This window comes from Vanacampus margaritifer, chromosome 1, assembly GCF_051991255.1.
Source record: "Vanacampus margaritifer isolate UIUO_Vmar chromosome 1, RoL_Vmar_1.0, whole genome shotgun sequence".
Taxonomy (NCBI): domain Eukaryota; kingdom Metazoa; phylum Chordata; class Actinopteri; order Syngnathiformes; family Syngnathidae; genus Vanacampus; species Vanacampus margaritifer.
In genome coordinates, this window is record NC_135432.1 from 62,651,308 (window position 1) to 62,679,119 (window position 27,812).

At 36.7% G+C, this 27,812-nt stretch overlaps 2 protein-coding genes across 3 annotated transcripts; both read left to right on the plus strand.

Moving 5' to 3' along the window:
• Positions 1-5,671, plus strand: LOC144061066 (E3 ubiquitin ligase TRAF3IP2-like). Of its 2 annotated transcripts, XM_077581130.1 has the most exons (9): positions 1-512; positions 577-710; positions 2,011-2,101; positions 2,225-2,391; positions 2,775-2,863; positions 3,699-3,767; positions 3,842-3,946; positions 4,186-4,260; positions 4,336-5,671. In XM_077581130.1, the coding sequence occupies exons 2-9, from the start codon at positions 578-580 to the stop codon at positions 4,492-4,494; spliced, it is 888 nt and encodes a 295-aa protein (XP_077437256.1). In that variant the 5' UTR covers positions 1-512; position 577; the 3' UTR covers positions 4,495-5,671. The 2 variants fall into 2 exon arrangements, with proteins under 2 accessions (XP_077437256.1, XP_077437264.1); XM_077581138.1 differs by having other exon boundaries at positions 1-710.
• On the plus strand, positions 5,059-27,644 carry LOC144045366 (uncharacterized). Its single transcript, XM_077559943.1, has 31 exons — positions 5,059-5,206; positions 7,034-7,219; positions 7,546-7,629; positions 7,703-7,807; positions 7,943-8,098; positions 9,182-9,337; positions 9,431-9,574; positions 10,080-10,292; positions 10,657-10,701; positions 10,778-10,825; positions 13,620-14,182; positions 14,303-14,692; positions 14,792-15,224; positions 15,862-15,915; positions 16,024-16,167; positions 16,404-20,072; positions 20,250-20,348; positions 20,427-20,477; positions 21,013-21,051; positions 21,141-21,209; positions 21,298-21,345; positions 21,687-21,722; positions 21,879-21,947; positions 22,046-22,084; positions 22,189-22,254; positions 22,363-22,413; positions 22,736-22,780; positions 22,841-22,873; positions 22,941-22,970; positions 23,039-23,065; positions 25,137-27,644. Exons 1-31 carry the CDS (start codon positions 5,197-5,199, stop codon positions 25,220-25,222), a joined length of 7,188 nt encoding a protein of 2,395 aa, XP_077416069.1. The 5' UTR covers positions 5,059-5,196; the 3' UTR covers positions 25,223-27,644.
• Positions 27,645-27,812: the final 168 nt, after the last annotated feature.

Genomic DNA, 27,812 nt, shown 5'->3' on the forward strand with positions numbered 1-27,812 from the left:
AAAATATTGTTTATAATTTATTAATCCTTTTGCTCTGACATAAAAAAAGGATACTCTGTTTTATTTTAGCAATAGAGTACTAAAATAAACACTAAGGCAAAATTAGCAAGAACTATACAAAGTAGAAAACATCTTCTTGGTAAATGAAATGAGTCCTATTACCTAATATCATTATGTTCAAAAAAATAAACAATATGAATATTTAAAAGACGATATGTGTCGCACAAAAAGCGGCCTTTGGATCGTATTTGGATTGTGTGTTGATTAATGATAATAACAGCTTTGTCTGGAGCGTAGAAGCCTTTCTGGACAATCTGGCTTGGCAACACGCTCAGCTATTTGCTGGGCTGCGACTGGACTTGGGCGTGGAGAATTTGCATATAGCAGCAGCAGGAGCAACACACACACGCACGCACGCAAAGAATCCGGCGCTGGAGTCTGTTTGCGGAGATGTGCGACATACTGTGAAGGCGAGCAAAGTCGGCCGCGTTTGAGGAATTTTCTTCACACTGGTAAGCAGCTTTGGTGAAGAGTTTACTGAGGCGTTTTGGTGCTAATACATTTTGTTGTTGTCAGAATGGAGGGTGCAAACGCTTGGAAGGAGGAAGTGGAGCAACTTGAGCTTCCTTTGCCGCTCAAGTCTGAGGATGAGGATGATGAGAGCCAAACTGCCTTTCCACTTGCTTGCCACTACATGCACCAAACAAACGGTAAGGTGCAGATTCTAGACTAAACATAAAAATGGTGAATATTGAACCAAAGTCAAGTGGTTTAAAAAAAAAAATACTTTTCCCAATGCATTTCAATGGCCATCAATTAGATGTGGATTTTCACTATTCCTTACTCCCCGTGAATACGGAGTTTTCAATTTTAGTTTTTCTTTTTTTGTTCGATTTTGTTAACTGTTATAACCTTGATCAGCACATGATTTTATTATATTTATTATATTTTTAATATTATGGAAATGGAGAAACGTAATATATAAAACGCAAGATAAACATTATAAAAGCTGCCCCAAAAAAAACTTCATTCATTACCTTGTCTAAGAACTACCAGAAGAAAAAATAACAAAGTTAATAAAGAAATAGAAATGTTAAAAGAAACAAACCTACCAAATAAAATGAATGACAGTAAATGACTGTTTTTATTTTTGCTGGTATATCTCCTGTACTCTAAAGTCACAGCATTATTAGCAAAGGTTTCATGTACATTTGCATTTTCCATTTTGATGGACACAAATGGAAACTTCTTGCTACACTACTATTATCATGCAAATATCATATTCAATGACATTCGAACAGGGGTAAATTTAAAAAAAAAAGTTAAAAAGGCACCTTTTAAATTATATAATAATGAAAATAATAATAATCATCATTATTATTATTATAATAAATTATGTATTTATATTATTATATATTATTTATTATAATAATATATTGTACATTATTTCTAATAATAATAATCATCATCATCATATATTATAAATTATTATTATTATTATTATATATAATTTAGAAAGTGCAATTTTAAAAACTTTTTTACATAGACATTCTACATTTATTATTGTCTATTTATATAATGATAATAATAATAATAATATATTATAAATTATGTTTTACTGTATGTTATTATTATTATTGTATAAATAATTTAAATGGTATCACACAATGGTATTATTTATTTATAATAATAATTATATATTATAAATTATTTATATTATTATATTAGATTATTTAGGATGACACTCATTTTAAATAATTGAATGACTATTTTAAAAAAAAATACAGTAAATGAGTATTCAATGTATGTAGCATTAGTAGGAAAATGGAAAATACCAAATACAAGAACAGCATAAAGGTGGAATTAAAAGAAAATGTTCAATCTAATTGAACCAACTAGATAAAGAAACAGAAGATTAAGTTGTTGCGTGATCAATAATGAACATAGTCCATTTATGCTGCAGCAAATTTGAGCAAACCGGTGTAATATTGAAAGTGTTTATACCCACAGACTTGCACCCTGCGATGTCTCATGACTTGAGTCACCACTCTGCTCTGTGCTGCCAACGGTGCAGAAGCCCCGAGCCGCCCTCCCAAAACTGGTAAGACGACTACAACAAATTTGACACCAGGTTTTGCAATACAGTAGTTGGTAGTAATGAAGTAGAAATATGTTGTTACTGTACTTTATTCTTTTTCAAACCCGTCAACCTTTTGTGTGTCAGGCTACGACGTCAGGTGACGCCGAGCGTCTCGGTGAACGTGCCGCATTTCTCTGTGCCACCGGAGGAGCTCATATCGAGGGTCGGCGGTGTGACGAGGATACAGACGGCGGCCTCCTCGGCGGCGGCGCACGTACAACAGAGACGAGGAAGCCTGCCAAAGGAGTCGAGTGAGTCTCTGTTGTGATTTGGCGCTCAACATCTCATTACAGCACATTATTCCCGTAACTTCTTAATGTCTCGCCCCGTGTGACGTTCTGAAACCATTGACTGGTACAGGAGGGGCGGGGCTAAGATAAGAGGTGACATAAATTGTAGTCAAACATTAATGTCAAGTCACCATCAAATGAAATGTACACAACACATTATTCATCATTTCTGTATTTGCATAAGTAAAAAAAAAAAAAGAAAAGAAAATAAATTAAATGAATAGATGAGAAAATGTCATAATTGTCCAGTATCGTGGAATTAAAAGTATAAGATAAGAAAATGTAACTGTGTACTTGTTTTTTTTACTTATGAGGAATATAAAAACTATTGATTTTGTGGTCAGGAAAGATCTTCATCACCCACTCCTCGGACTTGTCTCGTGAGATGATCGGCCTCGTTGACTTCCTGTCCAAACATGGCTTCCAACCTTCCGTAAAGCAAACTTCTTTTTCAAGAAACAGAAATATGTTTTTATTTTTATGTAAAGTTGTGCCTTAAGATACAAGTTGAATTTGCCATGCTCTTAACTTTAAACACTCACATATCAGATCTTCTTTTTCCATTGAAATGAATGGAATCACCATTAATCTGTTCCAGCTCCAACCCCCGCAAAAAGAAAAAAAAAATATATATATATATAGATATATATATATATAGATATATAGATTTTTTTTTTTTTTACAAGGAAAATAGCTCTCCATATTTTTATACTTAATAAAAAATTGTAGTGATAACATAATTGTAAATGTGTTGCTTCCTCTTCTGCTGTGTGTGCCTTGACCACATGGGGGCAGCACAATATCGACACGTATAGATATACTTAAATGTATGCCTCTAAGTACAGTAGTTGTTGCCACCATTTGGGTTCATTATATTTTTCTTTTAGGTTATAACGACACCAATATTCGTTAGCCTGTCTATTGCATTTTACATTATTTGTTAGCAATAGGCTAAGATGACTTTCCCTTGTGGTTGTTTTTGAATAAACAATGCATAATTCTCTGTCTTTTTTCTTATTTGGTAACAAACAACTGGAGTGCCAATAAACCGCTTGAAGACTTTTTTTTTGTTTTGTTTACAATCTGCCAAGCGGCTGCTTGTCTTGGCGTCGGGTTCACTGCCTCCAAACAACACACAAAGTGTATCTCAAATTTTGCTTGCAAGTCAATGCAAAAACTGTCCAAACAGCGAATAGTGGGACACTCGTATCTCAAGGCACCGCTGTAATATATAAAAACTTTGTAATGCTAGAATGTTAATGACACAGATGGACACAGTTGATGGGCCCCTTACAAATATGGACATCGCCACCTGGGAGGACGCCATCATTAAAGACGTATGTGAATGCCACGTCTTTTCTTTTTTTCTTGCCCTAAAGTATTCCAACGATGATATTTATTTTCCTGACAGCCATCCATCCCCATCATTGTGGCAATCAGTCCGCGTTACAAGGCAGACATTGAAGGCCGAGTTGTACGCACCCGCGCTCTGCACACTAAATACATTCACTCCATGGTAAGGCATACACCGCATAGGAAAAGTCCACACACCCCTGTCCAAATGGCTGTTTTTTGTCATATAAAAAAAAATGGAGCAAAATAAATCATCAATCATCAAAGTGACCTATGACCTGTATAACTCGATAAAAAAAATAACAATTTTGAGATGGGATGTAAAATGAAACAAGATAATGTTATAATTGGGGATGGGATGTGTGTATATATAAAAATTATAACTTCTGCTTATTTTTTTAGATGCAGCATGAATTCATCCAACAGGGCAGCTTGAACCTCCGTTTCATCCCGGTGCTCTTCCTCGACGTCTCCCAGGTTACATTCTCCTCCGCGTTGTTCGATTGACGACGTACCCTGCTTAGAGTTTGTCCGCGCTGTGTCGCCGTGCAGAAGGACGTTCCGAGCTGGCTTCAGAACACTCGTGTCTACCGCTGGCCCCGGGACACGGACGATCTGTTGCTGCGACTGCTGAGGGAGGAGAGGTTTGCTCCTCCTCCTGTGCCGGTGGAGCTCAGCGTCATCATCACAACCGCAGCTGCCACTCCTTGACTCCTACTATTATATCTCCGGATGGATCATTACAGAATTGGAGGACAATTTAAGCAGCAAAAATGTATTTAATGTTTTGTTTGTTTGTCTTCGGGGCGTTAATAAACTAGCGTCAGAGCAGAAGTACGGCTATTTGAAATATGTCTGTGATTAGAAGGAAAACATCAACAATCATACCAAAAAAATTGGTCATTAAGATATATAATTAAAATATATACAATTAAAATACCACAGAGTGCAATTATTATTATTATTATTGGCAGCTTCGACTGAGGAAATGTAATTTGAAGCGCAAGTGTTTTGAGTTACAACGTTAAAACTGCACTATGGTTTTGTCTCACTAGGGGCGCTCTTTCCTGCTAAGTCATTTGACACCCCCCCCCCACCCTCCAGCACCCCCACTCTTGACCTCCAAAAAAGGCGTGTGAGAGCAGCCGGGACTAAGAATAACCCTTCTGCGGCGTTAAGTGACCCCGTCGTGTTGTGTTCCGTGTTCTACCCCGTGCAAATATCAACCGCCCCCCCACCCCCCAACCCGTTCCCCTCGGTCAATGCCTCAGCACTGGCAGCTCCACATGCACCCGTAAACTGCACTTGTTTATCATTTTTATAACTCCAAAGAAGAAGAAGTGATCAGCTATGGAATAATTGACTTACCCGGACTTGATTTGTGCCAAAATCCAAAGGATTCTAGTGGTCAACATGGCTGACGGTAGGCTTGATTGGCATGATTTGTATGTGAGCTCAAGTCTTCTTGGCCATTAGAAAAATGTTAAATATGTATTTAAAATGCACTAAATGGCTGCAAGAATCATCATTATCCATGCGTGGTGTCAAGACTTAGCTGGATTTACTTTTCATTTTAAAATGGGAAATCCCCAAAGTAGCACCAGTTGAATGTATGTTCGAATAAGTGCTAAATATATTAAATGACATGGTCTTATTAGGCTCCACCTCCCTTTTATCTTATTTTGTAACTTCCAAATTCATCTCTTGAAATATATCAGTGATGTACTGTTTACGTCAAATTGTCATTTTTGGCTGTACCTGGACACTTCTTTGGCCAGTTGAAACCAATTGAAACTACATGTTGTTAGCTTCATCATATGATGCTTTTAATCTACAAGCCAGTAAAAAATATCAATGCACTTGCTAAAAAAAATTCTTGTTAACCAAAAACATTTGACTATAATAATGATAACATAATTGCTACCTACTGGTTCCAGGTTTAAAAAATAAATAAATAAATGAAATACTTGTGTGCTTGCCATTTTTTTTCCCTTTAGCTTAATAATATAATTCCCAAAGTTGTTTTTAACTTACTGTTTCCAAATCAATTCAAAATAGCAATGTATACTTGCTAAAATAGAAATCATTACAAAAATCTTGTTTTCTGAAAACTCTATTATATGATTTAGTTGATGATTAATAATAATAAAAAAAAGACCAGTGCACTTACTAAAATTGTGTTTTTTGTTGTTTTCAAATAACGACAGGCAACTGTGCTATTAGTCTCATTGTTAGCCTAATAACATAACTGCCAAAGTGATTTTTTACTTATTGCTTCAAAATCAATGCAAAATATCAATATACTTGGAAGAAAAAAAAAATTCTCTCTTTCCGAAAACATTCAAATATGACTTCATTATTTGTAACATTTTTATTAGGCTAATTTTTAGCCTAATAGCATAGCGTAATTGCCCAAGTTCCATTTACTGTTACCAAATTAATTAAACATACTAGTTTACATGCAAATGCATTCAAACATGACTTTAGCAACTATGCTATTAGGTGATGGACATATTTATTTATTTATAATTCCTTGTTTACGCAATTGAATAAATTAAATTTGGGTTTATAAGCAACAAGAATATAGAAAAATCAAACAAGGGATGAAGATTATTACTATTCTCATTATTATTATCATTGAATGTTATTAAAAAAGTGTCTAGTATTAGTGTTTTGTAGATATCCCTGCATGCAACAGTGACAAAAATTGTCATGCCTCCGAGGCAAGTGTGTTGAAAGCACTGTTACTATAAATACAAACTATCATGTATCGTGGGCATTAGCGAAAAGCTAAGCAGACGCATGATGCGGGCACTCAACTCTGTATTATTTATAACCCTTCAAATCATTTTTTAATATAGGGAAGAAACTGATGACTGAATCAGTGGATAATAGGGTTTCGGGCCTCAGGCAACTGAATGAGTTTATTAAATGCAGTAAATTGGCTTGAAAAAATGGAGTCTAGTGGTCGTTATGTGTAGTGCTACTTTTGAGGGGGGGGGGGGTGCATTTTTTTCTTAAAAAATTATAGTTAATAAATTCCAATTATTTGCAGTGCAATTTATGCTGTATTCATGAAGATACATTATGTTGTTTTTGCACAGTATTATTGCATAATTCCACAGACAGACACAATTTTAAGACTCAAGTTACAATAATGTATATCAAATAAAAATATCAAAAGTCATTTTGATGTATGGTGGAAATGTCAGTTTTACAAAGACTATTGCTCTTTTTCCCCCACATCAAGGGGCTCAAACTGCCAATGGGTCCCCAACAGCAGCAGCAGCATGTGGCTCAATTAAGTCCAAAGCCGTGATGGTGCTGAACAAGCTTCGAGTGTCTGTGGAGCTGCTCATTGCTCTGGCCGCTCTCTTGTGCTGGCTGACGGTGGGCGTGGTCATGTTTGACTTTGTGGAGTACAAGGCAGTACCAGGTGGGTTATCATTAACCATTCATAATAATAATAATTTCAACAAAAACAATGGGGACCTTGCAACGGTTGCTGCTCGGGCCCTAACTTGCGCTGCGAGCAAAATTCGACATTTAAAAATATCATAGCTCACTTTCTGTACATTATAGGATATGACTGCGATGTAATTTTTTTTTCGTCTTAGGGTGCTTCATGTGCATCCCAATTTTCGTAGGCCTAGTTGAAAGTTGAAATTTTTTTAAGAATGTCAAAAAAAAGTGACGGAATGACAATACAAATATCTATTGTGTGCTGTTATTAACTTTTAAACATGTTTTGTGACGTCTAAGATATCCAGCACATCATGTCGGACCCGGTCCAAGCTGCGTATGATGCCGCGGAGGAAGTGTCAAATCTGGTCAACAAGTTCCAAGGTGACCTAATAGCTTAGCGTTGGCATTAAATAGCATTAGCTGCCAGGCTTGTGACTTTTCTGCTCCTTCCTAGAATGTGCACCTGACTTAAGCAACCCCGTGTCTGCAGCCTCGTACGCGCTGGACGAAATAGGCCACGCTAAAGACAAATTCGTGCAATATTTCTCCGACGAGGAAGGTACAGTGTCGTAGACTAATCATGAATTCAAGTCTGAAAATGAATTATCACTCCCTTCCTTATATCACATTTCCCCACTAGAAAAAAAAATCCTCCCTCAAATAAATGCTTGTGCAATTGTCCTCCTGAATGCAGACGTCTTCTACCTGAGTTACGTGGATCCGGTGGTGATAGGCCGAGGACTTTTCCATTCCACCAATGAGTTTGTGTGCGGGGGGGCGGCATCCCTCAGGGACACACTTTGTGCTGCTATGGACGCCATGTTATATTCTATAGCACACATCAGTAAAGGTTAGTCAACACCGGTTAGAATAAACACCTCCCCTTAATATTTATTCTCCACACTTTCTCCTCAGAAGAATACATGCCTTTCTCAAATAAAAACCTCACCTTGCCCTGACAGTAAATGCCTCCCTCAGATAAACGCCTCATGGTTTCCCCCAGACCAAAAATTGCCTTGCTCAAATGAACATCTAATTTTTGTCCCCAGACAAATAAATACCTCCTTTAAGTAAATGGTTCACCATTTCCCGGATATTTCACTCTAATAAGCACCTCAATTCCTCTTCTCCCATATACAAATAAACACCACCTTCAAATAAATACCCCCTTAAATATTTCACTTTTCTCCAGACAAATAAATGCCTCTCACATACCTTACGCCTTACTTTTAAATCAGCAACCTAAACCCCTCCCTCAAATAAATCCCTCACTTTTTCTCCAGTGACAAATAAACACTCCCTTTAAATAAACTCCTCACTTCTTCGCCCTGAAAAATACTTTGTAATCGCCCCACATTCTCCCAGACAAATGAAAGCCTCACTTTTCCCATTAAAATTAACGCCTCTTTCAAATAACCCCCCTCCCTTATTTCATTTCATCCAAATAAACACCTGACTCAAATAAATGTCTCACTTGAGCCCTGTGACAAATAAACACCTCCTTCAAATAAACACCTCTTTTCCCCGACAAATAAACGTATCACTTTTCTCCAAGAAACATAAATTCCTTCCTTTCACCCTGACAAATTCATGCCTCCCTCAAATTAATGCCTCACTTTATCCTGAACAAATAAATAAATAACAATTAACTCATTCATTGGCATTGACGACTATAGACGTAAAAAAAATTCATTTGAACTATTTCTATTAGTTGAACATTTTTTTCCCACTTTTGTTGACAACAGTTTGAAAACCTAGAAGAAAAAATTATTGGACATTTAGAACAAATATAAAATTTGCTAACAACAACAGCAGAACTTACAGAAGCACATTTCTTGATTTGTGAAGAGGTCCTGGTGCAGTTTTGAAGATGATTTTGGGTTGAGACGATTAATATACTGTATGTTCCAATTAACTTTTGGTGGCTCCACAGTGTTGAGTTCTGCTACAATAGACCCGAGCTTCCTGGATCTGGTTCCGTGGTGCAGAGGATTGTTCTCCTGCACCAACGACTTTATGTGCAGCTGGCTGGGCTCCATTCAGCAGTTCTTCTGTGGCATCTTGGACTCTGTTCTGGATCTAGTTAAAGGTATTTGCTCATTTCTTGAATTCAAGGGGGACTTTTCAGTTTTAATGATGCCTTCCAACAAACCAAAATTATTTTTTTCCTCCCCGCTTTCAGGAAGCGTTGACATGAGCTTTTTGGACCCTGTGGCATTCGGCAGGAACGTCATCAGTGTTACAAATGACGCTGTCAATAAAATAAAAGACGGCCTTCAGGAAGTGATGACTGTCACCACAGACGGCGTGGTTGATATAGTCAACGGTACGTGCTTGTCACTAATAAGCTACAGTATGTGTAGTGAAGGAAAATGGATGGAAGTCTTGACTTTTATTACCAAGAAAGTAAAAATAATTTGAAGTTAAGGAGTTCACTTCCCAGCAAACCGAGCTACACTGTGTTAAATTGTGTTAGGAATTATGAGGATTATGTTGGTTTGGGGAATAGGAATTACAGTTACTTGAAACTTCTAGATGATCAAATTCAGCGTAGGATCATAATCCCTACGTAAAATATCTTTTCATCAGACCTGAGATTCACATTCACTTTGAATATGTGCACACCTACCACAAGGGGGCGCAAATTCCCCACATAATCGTCCAATGTTTATCAGGTCATGGACTTAGAAAACCAATTCAGGCAGCAAATTGTTTGTTTGTTTTTTGCACTGTCACCACAGAGTTAACAGTGACTCTGTACAAATAAATAATAATAATAAAAAAATGTTTTTAAAAAGTCAATAAATCATTTCTGACATGTCCTTAATCAGACATCCAGGAAGTGGTCTACTTCAGCCCCTCAGCCGTCCTGAACAGGACTGCCGAAATCATCGCCGAGCAGTACCAGATGCTCGTCGCCGCCATTTCCGGGGTCCTGCCCGACTTCGACCCCACAAAAGCGGTGCAAGATGCCATGCTGGAGCTGACAGACAAGAAGGATTTGTTTGTGGCTTACATGTCCGCCATGATTGTGGGCGAGCAAGGTAGAGCAAATCTTTTTCTTTCTTTTTTTCTTTCTTTCTTTCTTTCTTTCTTTCTTTCTTTCTTTCTTTCTTTCTTTGGCAAGGAGGATTTACTCAATGTCAGATTTTTATTTTTAATTAAATATCATTGGCTGGTATCAATACCAAAAACCAAACAAACACTTCTAAAAATGCTAACGTTTTTACTTAGTTAAAGTGAAATACAACTGAAGCGAACTTACCAAATGTGCTGAATTCAAGAAAATAAAAAGTAACGTAATGTGTTCACAGTTTGAGTTTAGTTCAGTGATTCTCTCACATGCCACTAGAGGGAGTTCCAGTACCTTCATAATGATTCACATTTGTCTTTTTGTTTGTTTTCCAGCTGAACCTATGGCTACGCCGCCTGAGGATGTCATCCTTAAAAAAGGTTTAAAATTATATATTTTTTTAATTCCATCTACTGGTAAATAAGTTACATTCTGTTGTTGTTTCTCTTGATTTAGATGAAAGTGCAGCACCTCACTCAGAGATACCGATGGTGAAACGCAAAGGTAAGACTATTTTGTCATGTGCGTGCTTGTGTCTTTAAATTATGGCTCATTAACACATCTTTAAAATGCAGGTGAATTTCTGCCACCGTATGCAAGAGGTAAGACCTTTTTTTTTTATGCCAATACAAATAGCATTGTTTTTGATGCAGTGAAACCTTCAAAGTAGAATACAAACAAATATTTTCCCCCATAGAAAGTGCATAGTTAGGCCTTTTTATTTAAAAAAAATATTATTTTTTCAATTTTTAAGCACAACGCAGTGAATAACTGGTTAGCCCATCTGCTTCACAGTTATGAGATTCGGGTTTGAATCTGGGCTTCCTGGGGTTTTTCCCCCTCCATGTATTCTGGCTTCCTCTAAAAAAAAACAATAAAAAAAAAACATGTTAGTTTGTTTGAAGACTGAAATCTAACGAGGATAAGCACTATGGAAATTGATAGATGGATTTATGGGTGTGTTCAATTTTGGTGGTTCCACTATATTCTACGCATGTAAAGAATATTTTTACTGATTTATTATCATTTAACACTGATTTAAATAAAGTGTGTTGTTATGTGTGTGTGTGTGTGTGTGTGTTTGTTAAACGTGTACACCAAACTTAACAGTTAAAAGGTACTGGGGGTCCTCAGGTTTATGATGTTTGGAGGTTAGGAACTAACTCACCCGGTCAGTTATCAACATACTTATTGTTTTCATATTTATGATTTTTCCTCCCCGATCTTCTAAGAAAACAGTCAATGCCAACGATTGTAAATGTCCAATTTTTTCGATCGCCAATCCTTGAGTGTGGTGTCTTGTTTGGGGGTTACGATTATCGTGACATCGCTTATATGTGTGCTGTGTTGGACATCTTGAGTGAGCCACGCACTGTAAGAGCAGTGAGCACATCCATTCCAATTTTTTCCTCTCATCATGAGTGGGTTAGCTAACTTTTTTTCTTTCTTTTTTTATCAATTAATGTGTTAAAAATTGTGAACTGCTGTTGGAACTGAACCGAGGACCCCTTGTAAATATTACCCTAAAAACATGCATGTTGCCCTTTTTGTAATCACAACAAAACAGCATGAACATGGGACCAAATACTGTATACATCACAACTGTATTTTTGTAAATATTTTCATGGGACAACACTGAATAAATGACACTTTGCTACAATGTAAAGCCAGTGTACAATATAGATAACAGTGTACATTTACTGTCCCTTCAAAATAACTCAACACACGGCAACAAAAGTGACAACACCCCTAGGTAAAAATGTCCAAATTAGGCTCAATTAGCCATTCCCATGTGAAGGTCTCAAATGTGGATGGTGAGCAGGTGTATTAAATTTGGTTCATGGTTTTGTGAAATCTTGTGTACTTTGAAAGTGATGCACTGCAACGTCCAAGCATCTTATGTACAACAGCTTGCCTCCGCCGCACTGTGTGTTTGTACGGGATAGCAAATGTATTCCATGTGACACTAATGTAAGCACGTTATGTGTGTAATAAACATGTGGTTGCGTGTCTCATTCCACCTCATCCCACCCGTAAACATATAAACCGTGTGTGATAAAACGGTGACATTACGAGCTGGTGGTACAGTTGCAGCGGTGATGGTGATGATGCACGAGGCTAAAGTCCACCAACAAGGCAAAGAAGACAATAAAGCATCCGAGGAGGACGAGGGTATTTGTGTTTTCAACAGATTCAAAGTGCATCCAGAAAGTATTTGTAGCGCTTCACTTTTATATTTTTGTTAGTATATATAAACAACACTTTGACACAATGAACAGTTGGGTCAAAAATAACCCAAATTGGGCCAAGAATGGACAGACAAGTTGAGTAAAACTAAATTATTAACCCACAAAACAACCAATTTTTGGGGGTTAATTGAATAACCTAATTGGGTCAAAAATAAACCGACCCAACTTCTTGAGTTATTTTAAGTTGGGTCAATAAATTGGGTTGCTTTGTGGGTTATGACTTTAACCCAACTTTTGGGTTAATTTGAATAACCCAATTGAATTGGGTGACAAGTGAACCGACCCAACTTTAGAAGTTATTTAACCCAAAACTTTTTTATTTATTTGAAGTTGGGTCAGAAAATTGGGTTGGTTTGTGGGTTATGACTTCAACGCAACTTTTGGAGTTAATTTGAATAACCCAATTGAATTGGGTGAAAAATTAACCGACCCAACTTTTGGAGTTATTTAACCCAAAAACTTTTTGATTTATTTAAGTTGGGTCAGAAAATTGGGTTGGTTTGTGGGTTATGACTTTAAACCAACTTTTTGGGTTAGTTGAATAACCCAATTGAATTGGGTGAAAAATGAACTGAAGTTTTTGTTATTTAACCCAAAATGTTGGGTCAAATTAAAGTAATAACCTACAAAGAAACCCAATTATATAGGCTGTTATGTGTGTTATTCATTTGACCAACTTTTTTTTTTAGGTAAATTGAATAATCCAAAAAGTTGGGTCGGTCCCTTTTTGACCCAATTTGTGTTATTCTTGACCCAACTGTTTTTAGAGTGCAATCATTTTAAATTGATTGGTTTCTCAAAATACAACCATTGAAACCCCTAGCAACAAAAGCGAGTACACCCCTGAGTGAAACATTTTGAAAATGCCCAAAGTGTAACATTTAGTGTGGCCGCCATTATTTACTCGCTGCAAAAGGTAACACTGTTCTCACTGCAGAAATGTGAGGGGTGTGTTCACTTTTGTGAGGTACTGTGGATACTGTCCGGATGCACTGGAGAGAAAAGTGATGACGAAGAGAGATTTAAATGTGTCGCTATCGCATCACTAGTGGAACACGTCGACGCATCACTGGACATCCAAGAGAAGGAGGAGGAGGAGGCGGCGGATGATGAAGAGGAGCAGCAGCTGCAAGGAAATGGAGAGGAAGGAGAGAAAGGACAAGCGGAGGTGACAGAGGAGGAGGTAGAAGCAGGGGAAGAGGAGGTGACTGAAGTGGAAGGTGTGTTGAGAGTGGAGGTGGTCGAAGCTGTGGAAGTCCTGTTCATTGGAGAGGAGGAAGAGGACATCCCTTTCGATGGAGAGGAGGAAGATGAGAAGATGACAACCTTTGATGCTAGTGATGACGACGCCGAGATGGAGTCCACAACAGAAGGTGAGGAGGAGCAGGACGAAGAAGATGAGGAGTTGACCACTGCAGTTGAAGATGAGGAGGAGGACAAGGAAACAGGAACTCTTGATGATGATGATGATGATGAGGAGGAGGCATTAACAACTTCAGCTGGTGAGGAGGATGAAGATGAGCAAACTGCAACCACAGATGACCATGATGAAGATGAAGAGGAGGAGACCAAAGAGGAGAAGACAACAACATTAGATGAGGAAGAGATAATGGTAGATGATGTTGATGAAAAGAAGAAAACAATTGAAGAAGAGGAGGAGGAGGATGAAGAAGATGAGAAAACAACTTTAGCTAACAAAGAGGAGACTCTTAAGCGAGATGATCACAATGAGGAAGTGGAAGAGACTACAACATTGGAGGAGGAGGAGGTGGAGATAACAACAATAGATGATGTTGATGAAGATGAGGAGGATGACGAAGAAGATGAGAAAACAACATTAGTTGATGAAGAGGAGCGGACCCTAACCATAGATGATCACGATGAAGAGGAGGAGACGTCAACATTAGATGGAGAGAAAGATGAGGAGGCAACAACAGTTGATGACGATGAAGATGATGATGATGGTGGAGAGGAGAAAACTACCAAAGGTGATGAGGAGGAAGATGAAGGCTATGAGGAGGAGGAGGAGATAACAATGGTAGATTATGATGATGATGAAGTGGAGAAAACAACTGAAGATGAAGATGAGAAATGGCCGTTAGATGACATGGAGGAAGAGGAGGCCAAAGAAAAGACAACAACACTAGATGAGGAAGATGAAGAGGAGGAAGATGAAGATTATGATGAGGATGAGAAGACAACAGTTGTGGATGATGAAAAGGAGGAAAATGAGGAGGAGACAACTAACGATGATGATGATGAAGAGGAGACAACTCAAGTTGATGATGATGATGAAGAGGAGGAGGAGGACGAGGAAACAACTAAATTTGTTGATGATGATGAGGAGGAGGAGGAGCCAACTAAAATTATTGATGCTGATGAGGATGAGGAGGAAAATGAGGAGAAAACTGAAGTTGTTGGTGGTGATGATGGTGATGATGATGAGGAGGAGGATGCGAAGAATGAGGAGACAGCAACTCTGCAGTCTTTTGTCATGACTGATGACAATGAGGATTCCATCCAGAGCAAACCTTTTGAGCTTGAGCACGACGACAAACACGACCTTCATCATGACGAGGAAGCTGATTTGGACGAAGGCGAACTTCCTGTTCCTCGGCGCGGTGTTCAAAAACATCCCAGCAAACACCACACAGGTACCCCCCCAAAAAAAAAGTCATTTTCATTCCATCTTTGTTCATTTTTTCATGACTAATCATGAAAAGGTTCCTGTGTGGTCAAAGTCATGATTGTCAATCAAATGCTGATTGTCAAACATAATCACAATTTTGTTGCTATTATTGACTTTTGTTTGGCACAGCTTCTACGTTACGCCGGATGCCCTTCCTGATGCAGCCCCAACAAATTCTTCTAATGCGGGTTTAGAAGCAGAGGCGGCTCATTTTCGATGTTGCGCATTTCCAACATTTCAATCAACTATGTATATTTTTCCCATATTTTTGGTGTTTTGTTGATGAAATGTATTTCACCAACTTCCTCACATTCAGCGCAACAACACTGCAATTTTGTTTTCATCCACATGCATAAGAAAACCCACAAGTGGTGGGTTACATTATGGAAATCAATGAACAATTATATCTAATTGATTTCAGCAAAAAAACAGCTAATTGGCTAGCAGTAACGCTGGCTGTGATCTTTTTACAGTCATATTTTTCCACTGTTGTGGCTTTAACGTAAATGAAAGCATGATATTTGTTTCAAATAGACAATTACTTAATCTGTATACATTTTATATGTGTGTGCGTGCGTGTGTGTTTATTTTATATATTTCAGTTGTCAAAGAGGCAATTCAAAAGCAGCTGGCAGCCAGAAAAGTTGAAGTTAAAGGTAATGAGATGGCTTTTTGTAGGTATATTAATTAATAGCTACCAGTTTCCTAACCCAATATAAATGTTTAATCAAGTGTGATTTATACTCGAATATTGCCATACGCAGACCTTTTAAAAGAAAAGAAAAAAGAAGAGAAAAAAGATGTTAAGCATGAAGAACTGCTGACAAACAAAACCAGTGAGGAAAAAACAACGGAGAAGCTCAAAGACATCGCAAAACTCCTTAAGAAAAAGACAAAAAAGACCAAAGGTAATGATGACATTTCATCAAAATACCCCGTCAATGTAGAACTTAACTTTATTAGTACACCTGTAAATGATGTTGATATTCATTTTGCTATTACTTTAGCTAACTTTACCTTATACTTGCATACAAGAATTACAATAATATATAGTATGCCCATGAAAGCATGAGGAAAGTAGTTGAAAACTGGTCCACATAATTCAATTCCCCACTATTAATCACTGTATGTCCCTCTCCTTTAGAAGAACCCCTGTGGAAGAAACCACCGAAGGAACCACAGGTTGAAGCAAAAGCCACCGGAAACAAAACAGATGCAAAGAAGCCCTTTATTGTAAGGGTTTCCAAGGTTAAAATGCCAAAAATGGCGGAGGAAGATAAGAAAGATGTGAGGAAACCTGCCAAAGAGGAGAAAAAGATGAAGGAAACTCTTATTGTAAGGAGGTTTCCAAAAGAAGAAATTAAAAATGAGACATTACACAAGAAAGTAATCCCCAAAACTCTCAAAGAAGTTAAAGAGCCTTCTAGAAAAGAGGAGGTCAAAAAACAACACAAAGAAGAGAAAGAAGTAGAAGAACCTTCTAAGAAAGGAAAGAAAACTCCAAAAGAAGTTAAAAAACATCTTAAAAAAGAAATGGGTGTCAAGGAACCCCAGAAAGAAGTAAAGGAACCTTATAAAGAGGTCAAGAAATCTCATATAGAAGTCAAAGAACCTTATAGGAAAGAGAAGGAGATAAAGATACCTCACAAAGCTGCGAAGGAGGTCAATGAAACTTCTAAGGAAGATAAGAAACTTTATAAAGAAGAGATCAAGGTCAAACTAACTATAGAGGTAGTCAAAAAAGCACAGAAAGAAGAGAAAAAAATCAAAGAACCTTCTAAGCAAGCCAAGAAACCTCCAAAAGAGGAGGAGGAGGTCAAAATACTTTCTATAAAAGAGAAGGAAGTCAAGAAACCCCAGAAAGAAACAAAACATGTCAAAGAAATGTTGAAGGAAGCCAGGAAACCTCCCAAAGAAGTTGATGAACCTTCAAGAGAAGCCAAGAAATCTCCAAAAGAAGTCAGAGAACCATCTAGAAAAGAGAAAGCAGTCAAGAAGCCTCTCAAAGAAGAGAAAGAGGTCAAAGAACATTCCGAAGAAGTCAAGAAACCTCTTAAAGAAGAGAAGGATATCAAAGAACCTTCTAGAAAAGAGAAGGAAGTTAAGAAACGTCTGAAAGAAGATACAGAGGTCAAAATAACTTCCAAGGAAGTCAAGAAGCAGCAGGAACAAGACAAGGTGGTCAAAGAACCTTCTAGAAAAGAGAAGGAAGTAAAGAAACTTCCAGAAGAAGTTACAGAGGTCAAAATAACTTCAACGGAAGTCAAGAAGCCGCACAAGCAAGACAAGGTGGTCAAAGAACCTTCTAAGAAAGCCAAGAAACCTCTGACAGAAGAAAGAGAAGTTAAAGAACCTTCTAAGGGAGCCAAGAAACCTCCAAAAGAAGTAAAAGAACTTTCAAGAAAAGAAAAGGAACCTGAGAAACCTCTGAAAGAAGTTAAAGAACTTTCAAGAAAAGAAAAGGAACCTGAGAAACCTCCAAAAGAAGTAAAAGAACTTTCAAGAAAAGAAAAGGAACCTGAGAAACCTCCAAAAGAAGTTAAAGAACTTTCAAGAAAAGAAAAGGAACCTGAGAAACCTCCAAAAGAAGTTAAAGAACTTTCAAGAAAAGAAAAGGAACCTGAGAAACCTCCGAAAGAAGTAAAAGAACTTTCAAGAAAAGAAAAGGAACCTGAGAAACCTCTGAAAGAAGTTAAAGAACTTTCAAGAAAAGAGAAGGAACCTGAGAAACCTCCGAAAGAAATAAAAGAACTTTCAAGAAAAGAAAAGGAACCTGAGAAACCTCTGAAAGAAGTTAAAGAACTTTCAAGAAAAGAGAAGGAACCTGAGAAACCTCCGAAAGAAGGCAAAGAACCTCTTCAGGAAGCCAAGAAACCTCAGAAAGAAGCAAAATACATCAAAGAACCTTCCAAAGATGCAAAGAAACTTCAAAAAGAACTCAAAGAAGTTTCTACCAAAGAGAAAGAAGTCCAGAAACATAAGAAAGAAGAGAAGGTGGTCAAAGAATCAACAAAGCATGAGATGGTAGAGAAAGTCAAAGATGACAAGGATGATGTTAGCAAACCTCTCAAAGAACAAAAGGTTGTGGAACCACTCAAAGAAGAAGCTGGAAAATTACACAGAGAGAAACCTCACAGAAAACTACAAATCATCAGTGCATTACTCAAAGAAGTACAAGAGAAATCACTGAGCGAAAGCAAAGAAGACAAGAGGCGTCCTCTAGAAAAAGTTGACAAAGCTCTCAAAAAGGAGAGCAGCATAAAGGAACATCGCAAAGAAGTTAAGAAACCAACCATGGAGGAAAAAGAAATCAAGAAACCCGTCAAAGCAGACATAAAAGCAAACGTGTCTTCTGTAGTACTAAAAGAACCTGAGAAACCACATGGAGATGAGTCAGCAGTCAAAGACAAGAGACAGCCTTCTAAAAGATTTTTCCAGAAAGAAGTTACAGAAACAAAGAAAACTGAGAAAGATGAGAAAGAAGGGAAAAAAACTCTTGAAAAAGTGGTCATCTTCAGGAGAACTTCCAAAGACCGTGCGGAAGCTTTCAAAAAAACACACAAAGAACTTAGCAATAAAACAGAAGAAGTCAAGAAGCCTCTTAAAGAGGAAAAGGAACCCATGAAACATCTTACAGAAGAGCTCCAGAAACCAGAGGTGCAAGATTCCAAGGCCACCACTAGGGAGAAAGAAGAGAAGAGACCACATAAAGAACATGAAGTCAGGAAAGAGGAGAAGGATGTCAAGAGATCTCTTAAAAAACAGACAACGCTCCTGAAACCAATTGGAGTAGAGAAACCATCTCAAGAGGTCCACAAGGAACGTAAACCCTCTGAGGGAAAAGAGAAGAAGAAACCTACAAAGGAAGAAGATAAGATTCCACATGAAGAACATGAAGTCAGGAAAGAGGAGAAGGATGTCAAGAGATCTCTTAGAAAACAGACAACATTCCTGAAACCAATTGGAGTAGAGAAACCATCTCAAGAGGTCCACAAGGAACGTAAACCCTCTGAGGGAAAAGAGAAGAAGAAACCACCTGAGGAAGAAGACAAGATTCCACGTGAAGAAGTTGGTGAATCTTTGATAGAAGAGAAAGATGTCACAATATCCCTCAGAAAAGAAAGAAAACTCCTGAAACCAAGTCAAGAGAAAGACATCCAGAAACCTTCTCAAGAAGTCCCAGATAAAAGTAAACCCTCTGAGATGAAAGAGGAGAAGAAGCCTCCCAAAGCAGAGGACAAGGTAACACATAAAGTAGACACCAGGAGATCTTTAAGAGAGGAGATGGAAGTCTTTAGATCTATCAGAAGACAGACTAGGTCCCAGAAACCAACCAGAATGGAGAAGGAACCTGAGAAAACACCCCAAGAAGTCCCAGAAGAGAGTAAACCCTCTGGGGTGAAAGAGAAGAGTCCACTCAAAGAGCCCCTGGTGGAAGAACCAAAAACACACACCGAAGTAGAGGTTGAAGAGAAGAAAGCTCCCAGGAGAGAAAAACAAGTCAAGGTGGCAGATGAAACCGAAGTTAGGAAATCACCGAAGGAACCTCAGCTCCCCGTGAGGGAAAAGAAACTGACAAAAGCTCCCACCAAGGAAGAACCTGAAGACAGCATTTCCAAAGAACTCAAGAAGCCCAAGAAGCAAAAACCAAAGGAACCCTCTCAAGAGCTTTCGAAGGAGTCCAAAAAGGAACCACACAAGCTGACCCGGGTGCTGTCGAAAGATGTCAAAGTGACTGCCGAAGGTACAACGGACACTTCCAAAGTTCACAAAGAAGTCAAGAAGACTCTGAAAGAAAAACCCACACCGACAGGTAAGTTGGTGGTTCGAGAACATCTGGACATCAGGAAAACTTAAAACTAAAAGAAAATAAATCATTAAAAACAAACACAATGGTGCTTTGAAATGTGAGTGACCTGACAATTTTTTTGAGATAAGAGCATAACTTTCACATGGTGCTGAATAATCGGCTGTTCTTCTTCCTTTCCAGCCGATGTATCCAAGCGACCTCTCAGCTTGCTGAGAGTCACTAAAAAGCAAATAGCCACTGTCCTCAAAAAGGAACACGTGAATGTGACAAAAGAAAAAGGTCAATCTAATCTATCGTTTTCCTAATATGATCAGTTTTAATGTGTTTTATTGATGTATTAATCTTTTGAAAATATAGAAGCCCCAGAAGTTCCCAAGGTGAAATCCAAAGCAGAACCTACAAAAAAAGGTATTTACATGTTATCGTCACGTTCTCACGCCGATCCCCAAACAGGCAAAAAGCCTTTCGGACTTCCATTGGCCGATCTATTTTCTGTACCACTAATCTTCATCCATAAGAAAAGGACTGACTTCCCAAACTCTTTTTCAAAGGTCTTAGAGCCATGTGTGATGCAATCAATGAAACAAAGAGCTGGCTTAGCAGTCTAATAGGCAGAAATTAATCTTTGCACAAGCTTACCTTTTTATCTTATCTTATCTTATCTTATTTTAGTTTATCTTATTTTAGTTTAGTTTAGCTTAGCTTATTTTAGCATAGTTTAGCTTAGTTTATTTTAGGTTAGTTTAGTTTAGTTTATCTTATTTTAGCTTAGCTTATTTTAGTTTAGTTTATCTTATCTTATCTTCACTTAGTTTCGTTTATCTTAAATTAGCTTCTTTTACCTTAGCTTACTTTAGCTTTAGCTTATTTTAGCTTATCTTACGCAAATGTATCAAACCGAGCTATTTTTACGTATCTAAAAAACAGTTGTACTTTTTGACAGTCACAAAGGATAAAGCTGAAGCAGTCGTCACGAAAATAGGTGAAGCTTCCTTTTGTCCGGAAATCAATTAAAATCTGAAGCTGTTTTGTCTTCATTTTTGAAAAAAATATTTTTGAATGTGTTGCCAGAACAAGAACGTCCTGCAAAAAACATTTCTCTGCTGAAAGAGAGAGTGAAAATAGTGACAATGAAAAAAGGTAATTTCTTTCTTTCTTTCTTTCTGTCTTTCTTTACTTTTAAATTCAAATTTTTCAAATTTATATTATCATTAATGATCTATTTCAGTTATCACAAGGCCAACAAAGAAAGTCCAGGAGACCCCTACAAAGACACGTATGCATGAGCAACAATTCTATGGAAAGTCAGTGGTAGCTTGACTTATGAGACGTTCCCAAGCTTGATGCTAACACACTATGCTAGCCGCCATAGACATGATAACGAAACTAGCATCAATGTTATTATAAATCTTTAAACAACTTATATTTGAACGCAAACAGTCGCGACACATTCTGAAAGAGTATACGACAAAACTCACAAGCGTATATTTTTTATCCTCTGCACAAAAAAAAGACCAATATTATTGCAGCTGGTCATAAAAGGAATTTAACTCGTAAGTCAAGATACCACTGAATTATTTTTTTTATTTTTTTATATTCACTTTGTCGTTTTTTTAGCAGCTGAAGACATCAGACTAAAGACAAAAGCAAGAGGTAGTTTAGATTTATGCGAATTATATTCTACAGTCATAATAATAATAATATAATGTATTAATTGTTATACTTGAGTGCTGTCAAAGGTTAATACGTGTTCAATAGTTCAATAATTGCTAGCAAAATATGAATACTTTTTTGTTTTGCTGTTTGCAGAAGCAGGTGTTGCTCCCAAAAATGTGACTCTTGCCAGAGAGAAAGTGAAAGTGGTTCCGTTAAAAAAAGGTCCGCTTATAATTGTTTTCATATGAAAGGATGACTTACAGGATGCTGTCATTTGAATATAATACTATTATTATTAATGTTATTATTTATGTTCATAGATGATGTTGTCAGGGAGAAGAGGCCTGTGACTGCTAAAGGTTTGTTGCTTTCAGCTGTGACATTTTCATTTTCATTCGTAACAGACTAATCATTATTTTTCCTATTATTTCATTTCATTACATTCTATTCATTTTATTTGAAGTGTCCGTCTCAGACGACAAGACTGAAGCAAAAAGGAGAAAGGCCACATCGCTCCTCAAGACAAAAGGTAGATTCCATTTTGTTTCCCAGCAACGTTAGCGTTCATGCTTCTGGTACAACGTCAAGCAAAAAGTGGCCGTTGTTGTGATTTTATTGTATTTATTGTTTTTAACAGCAGAGCACGAGACCTCCAAAGAAAATCAAAAGCCCAAAACAGTGACAAAAGGTACATACTTAATATTGTATTTGTGTATTTTTTAGCACTTCCTATTGGTGCAACACGGCACGTCCTTCAATATAAGCTCCTATGTAATTGAAATCACGTTTCAAATGGAAATAAAATACTCAATGGTTTTATTTTATTTTCCTAAAAAGTTTTGCTTGGTTTTATTGTGTAATTCTAAAATATTTACGATTCTATTTTTCAATGTAATCATTTCATTTGTGTATTTGAATCACGTTGCGTCATCGGGCTGTGAATTAAATACGAGTTGCTATAAAATAATATATTTACGGAAATGAGTGAGCATAATGTCTTTTGTGTTTAGAAAAAGCGGTGGAGAAAAAGGCAACCAAAGACGACCTGCCAAAAGGTAATATAACAATAACAATAATAATTATTATTATTATTAATTCTCTTCTTGTATTCACAGAAGACAGAGTTCTTAAAGAGATACAAGACAAAAGTACGTTGCCTTCTTTTAGTGAACGTCATCATTTCTGACTATGACTAACTTGTTGATGTTGTTGTAGATAAATCCACAAAAGAGGAGCCGCCCAAAGGTAAACTTTGATTAACAAACTTAAAGATTTTTTTAAAGTGCTTTTAACGTGTTTTGTTATTTCCTCAGCGGATTCTGATGACTTTGTCGTGGAAGGTGAGTACGAGAGGCAGTAGGTGACATCACGTGACATCACGTGACATGATGTGACGTAAGGCTGGCCAAGTTTGACATCGATTTAAAAAAAATATTTATTTATTTTTTTAAAGAAAAAGAATGTGCTGATCGGAGCAGTGTGTGTGCAAATTCCCGATGCTGTAATGGTACCCTGAATGCACCGTGGCAACAAGTGTGTGACGTGATTCTGCCGCCCTTGAGCGTGTAGTAAATAGTAAATAGTAAAACCCTAGTTTGAAACCCTAACCCTAATTTGAAACCCTAATGTAAAACCCTAGTTTGAAACCCCAACCCTAATTTGAAACCGTAATTTGAAACCCTAACCCTAATGTAAAACCCTAGTTTGAAACCCCAACCCTAATTTGAAACCCTAACCCTAATGTAAAACCCGAGTTTGAAACCCTAACCCTAATGTAAAACCCTAGTTTGAAACACTAACCCTAATGTAAAACCCTAGTTTGAAACCCTAACCCTAATTTGAAACCCTAGTTTGAAACCCTAACCCTAATGTAATACTCTAGTTTGAACCCCCAACCCTAATTTGAAACCCTAGTTTGAAACCCTAACCCTATAATGTAAAACCCTAGTTTGAAACCCTAACCCTAAAGTAAAACCCAAATTAGGGTTAGGGTTTCAAACTAGGGTTTCAAAATAGGGTTAGGGTTTCAAACTAGGGTTTTACTATAGGGTTTCAAACTAGGGTTTGAAAATAGGGTTGGGGTTTCAAACTAGGGTTTTACATTAGGGTTAGGGTTTCAAACTAGTATTTCAAATTAGGGTTGGGGTTTCAAACTAGGGTTTTACTTTAGGGTTAGGGTTTCAAACTAGGGTTTCAAATTAGGGTTAGGGTTTCAAACTAGGGTTTAAAATTAGGGTTAGGGTTTCAAACTAGGTTTTCAAACTAGGGTTTCAAATTAGGGTTAGGGTTTCAAACCAGGGTTTTACATTAGGGTTAGGGTTTCAAACTAGGGTTTTACATTAGGGTTGGGGTTTCAAACTAGGGTTTTACATTAGGGTTAGGGTTTCAAACTAGGGTTTTATATTAGGGTTAGGGTTTCAAACTAGGGTTTTATATTAGGGTTAGGGTTTCAAACTAGGGTTTTATATTAGGGTTAGGGTTTCAAACTAGGGTTTTACATTAGGGTTAGGGTTTCAAACTAGGGTTTTATATTAGGGTTAGGGTTTCAAACTAGGGTTTTATATTAGGGTTAGGGTTTCAAACCAGGGTTTTACATTAGGGTTAGGGTTTCAAACTAGGGTTTTACATTAGGGTTGGGGTTTCAAACTAGGGTTTTACATTAGGGTTAGTGTTTCAAACTAGGGTTTCAAATTAGGGTTAGGGTTTTAAACTATGGTTTTACATTAGGGTTAGGGTTTCAAACTAGTGTTTTATATTAGGGTTTCCAAATAGGATTAGGGTTTCAAACTAGGGTTTTACATTAGGGTTAGGGTTTCAAACTAGTTTTTCAAATTAGGTTTGGGGTTTTAAACTAGGGTTTTACATTAGGGTTAGGGTTTCAAACTAGGGTTTTACCTTAATAATCTTTTTTAATCTGTTCTAATACAATTTTAAAAATTATAGGTTTTCATACTCTTGTTAACAAAAGTGGGGGGAAAATGTTAAACTAACAGAAATTGTTCAAATGAATTTTTGACGTCTATAGCCGTCAATGGCAGTGAAAGAATTAATGACAACAGTATATGATTTTACTGTAAAACTAACCATACAACATAAAATAATTACACACATTCTACTGTATAGTCAAACATAAGACATGCTTTGTTTTTAAAACATCACCGGTGCAAACGCTCGTCAACAAAATAAGATAAAATAAAGGTCATGAAGAGATCATGAATAACAAATTATTCCTCGTGATTTTGATATCAATCCAAATTATGGCAATTATTATTTTTTCCATTACCGCTAAGCCCTAAATTGTGACATCACGTAACAGGATGTGACCTCATGTGATATGACGTGACAAGATGTGATGTCACGCGACAGTGTGTGACATCATGTGACATGAGTGTCCCCTGACTCTGTCCACAGACGAGCTGCCCTACTTCCAGTGTTTCTTCGTGGACGAGGACGAGGGGCAGTTTCCCTTCTACGCATTCTCGCCGCTGCAGGTTTGAAGCGGACTAGCTGGTGGCGGCCATCTTAGAGCCCGGCAACTGACTGGAGCGGGGCTGTTGTGGGTAATTCTTGCCACATGGGCGGAGCCATTTAAGTTCACATTTGGTTGAGCTCTCCTACCAAATATGTGCAGCCAATGTCATTCCTTTCCAATGTTATCTTCTTTTCATTTTATTTCAATTTTTTTATTTTTTTTGTTTTTTTTAGATTTGGTGTTAATTTATTATGAAGTTAATTGTTTATTTTATTTATTTTTTGTTAATTTATGTAGTTACTACCGGTAAATATTAATGTTAGTCATTCTCCTTTAATTAGTTACGTAGTTAGTTAGCTGAGTTAGTTATTCAACTTTTATTTACCTTAATTTTAGTTATTTTATGAATTTTTATTTGTATTTAATTTTTTTAGCTCTTTTCTTTTCATTTTTTTTATTAATTAACTGAAGTAAAAAAAATTGTTTTTGTTATTTTATTCTATTTTTATTTGCTTTTTTGGAGGGTGTTTATGTAATTTATGTAATTATTAAATATTAATGTTTGTATATTTTAGCCATCTATTTTAAAAATAATAATAATTTTGTTCTTTTTTTGTATTAAATTTTCTTTTATTTTTGTTCATATATTATGTAGTTGCTTAATTTTTGTTTTGAGTTTTTTTAGGTACTTTTATTTGCATTTTTTCTATTATTTTGTTCATTTGCATTTTTAGTTATTTTCTTAAGTTTTTGTTTTTGTTTTGTTTTTCAGTTCTTTTACTATATTCATTAGATTTATTTGTTTTTTTTTCACGTATTTTATTCACTGTATTTCTTTTTAAGGTATTTTACAATCTAAAACATTAATTGATGACTGTAGAAAACTATTAAAAAGAAGTGTGGTTATTTTTTGTTTTGTTTATTGAATTCAAATTATTGTTTGTTTTCAGCTATTTTATTTATTTTGTGCTCATTTCATTTGTAGATTTTTTTTAAATCCATGGAATATTGATGAATAATCCAAATAATCCTGATTCTTTAAACCTGCTGTATTTCCTCCAGTTGTGGCCTCCTCCACTTTTGTAAGACTTTACGAAATCACCTGCAGGGCAGACTTGACATCTGTAAAGCCGACGTTCATGGTGACGTTAAAAGATAAGTTACGCTCCATAATGCAGATGTGGCCTCTGTAAAACTGACCTTTAAAAGTTTGTCAAGAGTTTAAAGCGAAACGTTGCTATATACAACCGACGTGGCATCTGTACAGCTGACATTTTTGTAGTTTAGTGATAGAACAGATGTCTATGATGGGCTTTTTTAAGGAGGACATTATGTGGAAATGACAGCATTTTTTGTGGTCAAAACATTTTGTTGTTGTTGTTTTTTTAACACAAAAAAAAAATGTAAATCAGTTTTTCTTGCATGGGTCTCCAAATTTGGTGGGTTTTCTTTTAAATGAAAAAAAGACACCAATTATCTTTTTTTTTGTTGATGAATAAATAAATAATATATTATTATTAATAATAAATAAATAAACTATGCTTGCTGTATTGCTGAGAAAATGACATTTTGCTGCCCATTATTATTTTTATTATTGTTGCCCCCCCCCCCCCCTCCTTTTGCACACCACTTTTGAGCATGCTGCATATATGAGAGCTCCCAAAACATCCTGATGGCGAGAGAAAAAAAAAAAAAAGCTACCTAATACAATGACAAGTAAACGGATTGTTGCACCATCCGTAGACGGGATGCAGAGATCGGGAGATTTATTGATGAACACAAAAAAAATGATAATCTGATGTTGTTTTGATGGAGTGTCACCTTGTTTGTTTTGTCAGCAGCCAGACGGCACCAGCTGTTGTTGATATCAAGCTTTGTGACAATTCATGTAGCGTGACAGGATAATCCGAAACGTAAATCCAATTCTTTTCATCATAACGATCATCATGATAATAAGTGGGACACGTCTTGTGTTAGTCAATGGTTGTTTTGTTTTCGGATGAGCGCTATTGACACTGTTGTGATATTTTTCTACAGAGATGATATATTTAGAATTTATTTTTATTATGATGTGATGTATTTGCTAGGTTAAACTTTACACAAGGTCAAAGTTAATGAAATTTGCATGTGTGTGTGTGTGTGAGACTTGAAATGAAGTAAGGAAAAAATACACACCCCTGTTAGTTTTTTGTCATGAAAAAAAAATTAAACTTTTTCCACTATTATTGTAAGCAATAAAACTCAAAATGTTTTTCCTCGTCTTTTTGGGTTGTACAAGCTATGAGTCACATTAATGGTGAGGAAAAATTTTGAAAGGATTTATCTTGGCGCCATCTTTCTTTTTATGTCACAGACAGAGACCTGGCAATTGGACGGGGTGTGTAGACTTTTTGTAAATGCAAGTTTGATCCCCACTGGGGATAATAATAGAACAACAGCACCATTGTGTCAGCTCATTGTGCTTGCATTTGACATTCAATAAAAGAGTCACGCAAGTGTTTGGTCATGTGGAAAGTCTTGATTTAACACATCATTAACTGTTCAATTTAGCATTTTCAGCGCTTGCGTTAGTATTCGAAGCATTTCATATTGTGTCAGAAGATTTTTTTTTTTTA